At 41.5% G+C, this 2,067-nt stretch overlaps 1 protein-coding gene across 1 annotated transcript; it reads left to right on the top strand.

The window, feature by feature from the left end:
* The first annotated feature begins 747 nt into the window (after positions 1–747).
* Positions 748–1,619, top strand: DCAF16 (DDB1 and CUL4 associated factor 16). Its single transcript, XM_071217169.1, has one exon. It carries the CDS (start codon positions 842–844, stop codon positions 1,490–1,492), a length of 651 nt encoding a protein of 216 aa, XP_071073270.1. The 5' UTR covers positions 748–841; the 3' UTR covers positions 1,493–1,619.
* The last annotated feature ends 448 nt before the right edge of the window (positions 1,620–2,067 follow it).

Below are 2,067 nucleotides of genomic sequence, written 5' to 3' on the forward strand. Positions count from 1 at the left end.
GACATTTACTTCTGTAGACTGGCCCAAATATATATCAACAAAGGATTAAAATGGCCCTAGGCTCTCCCTTGCAATTTTGTGGTTGTGAGAGCCATTCACAACAGGAAAATAGGCATAAGCTTATGAGATAGAGATGGGAGAACTATTATGCTTCTTGCTCATCATCCATGCTCTCAGATACCCTAAAGTAAGATGGTCAGTAATATTACCCAATGCTTTCAGGCTTTAATGTCATGTCTCTAGTCTTATCATTCACAGGTTAAGGCTACCTTTCCAGATAGTTCAACAACTAAGTCATCAGTTTCCAAGAGCATTTGAACCACCTGCGGAAAACATCGGATCTTTGCACACCAGATTCTCTTAACAACTCATCCTGCCATTCCCTGTACAGAAGCTAGGGCACCAGCAGACAACGAAGCGGACCACCAAGCTGCTTTTCATTCCCAATTAGATAAATATCGCTTTCAACAAAACAGAGTACACTAGTGCCTCTTCACAATATCACTACCAGTTGACATCATACTAAGAAAATCAGCTTTACCTAGATGGGGGCCCTTCTTGCATAGCCAGGATTTGCACCACTGGTAAGTGACTAACTTACACTGAACTGGCCCTGAGAACTGAGATGTCCTCTTTGTAAATGAAGAATATACAGCATATTTTTGAAGAAGTGCACAGTGTTGTAGACCAGAGGTATACTGTGTGTATGTAATGGACTGAGAGACAGATTAATCTCTTTGAAGGGATTTTCAGTCCCTTGTTTCTATTTGCCAGCATTGGTCAGTGTTTTGCTGGCTTAGATTGTTTACCTTTTTCTGGCTCCTTATTCTATTCTATTTTAATGGGTCCCAGAAATCCCTCTCCTGATCCCCTATCAGAATCGGAAAGTGAGGAAGAGGAAAATGCTAACTACCTAAATGAGAGTTTTGGGGAAGAGTGGGATTCCTCTGAAGAAGAGGATCCTGTGGTGCCCAACCTAACACCTCTTGAGAGTCTTGCTTGGCAGGTTAAGTGCCTTTTGAAATATTCTACAACTTGGAAACCTTTAAATCCTAATTCCTGGTTATATCATGCTAAACTCCTGGATCCAAGCACACCGGTCCATATACTTCGAGAGATCGGACTAAGACTCTCCCATTGCTCCCATTGTGTACCCAGACTGGAGCCAATTCCAGAATGGCCCCCTTTCGCCTCTTGTGGAGTCCCACCTTTTGAAAAGCCACTTACAAGCCCTAGCCGGCTCTCTAGAGATCATGCCACTCTAAATGGAGCACTACAATTTGCCACAAGACAGTTAGGCCGAACTTTAAGTAGAGCCACCCCCATACCTGAATACCTAAAACATATGCCTAATTCTTGTGTTTCTGGTTGTTGCTGTGGCTGGCTAACTAAGACAGTTAAGGAAACAACTCGCACTGAACCCATCAACACTACTTATTCCTACACTGACTTCCAAAAGGCAGTCAATAAACTCCTCACCTCATCACTATAAAGGTCCACCATTTACTCTCTCTTTCAGAACGAATTTAGAAAAGAGAACAAAGTTATTCATTACACAGCTCCAGTTGAGAAACTAATGCCTTTGCAACCAAACTACCATCCCCTGACAAGCTGAATTTACCAAGTATTGAATATTTATACCCAAGGGTCTCCTAGTTCATCTATGGAAAGTATATATTGTGGGCATCCCCTTTAACAAATACTGTGGGGGAAAATGAGACCTTCAAAGGAGAATTACTCAGAAGGGACCATATTACAAAAGATAAATTGACTATTCTCCAAAAACACCCATTTCTTTCCCCCAGTTTACTCCACCCATCTAAATGGACTCTTAACCACATATCCACTTACTAATAGGAAGGAACAAATATGCCATCACCTTTTTTGTTACATAGCCCTCAGAACAGCCATTGTGGGAAGTTGACCACTTATGAGAAAACCTTTCAGAACATACTCTGCTGTAATATTTATTGCTAGAGAGTTGGATTAACTTGACCTGGACAAAGGGAAATGTTGAGAAAAGTGGTAGGAATATGGATTTGTCTCCCACTTATAAATAGATAGGCC

Source organism: Dasypus novemcinctus, chromosome 1 (assembly GCF_030445035.2).
Source record: "Dasypus novemcinctus isolate mDasNov1 chromosome 1, mDasNov1.1.hap2, whole genome shotgun sequence".
Taxonomy (NCBI): domain Eukaryota; kingdom Metazoa; phylum Chordata; class Mammalia; order Cingulata; family Dasypodidae; genus Dasypus; species Dasypus novemcinctus.

What these genes read in the sequence shown, in the direction of transcription:
- DCAF16 (XM_071217169.1), top strand. Translation starts at nt 842, where the DNA reads ATGGGTCCCAGAAATCCCTCTCCTGATCCCCTATCAGAATCGGAAAGT.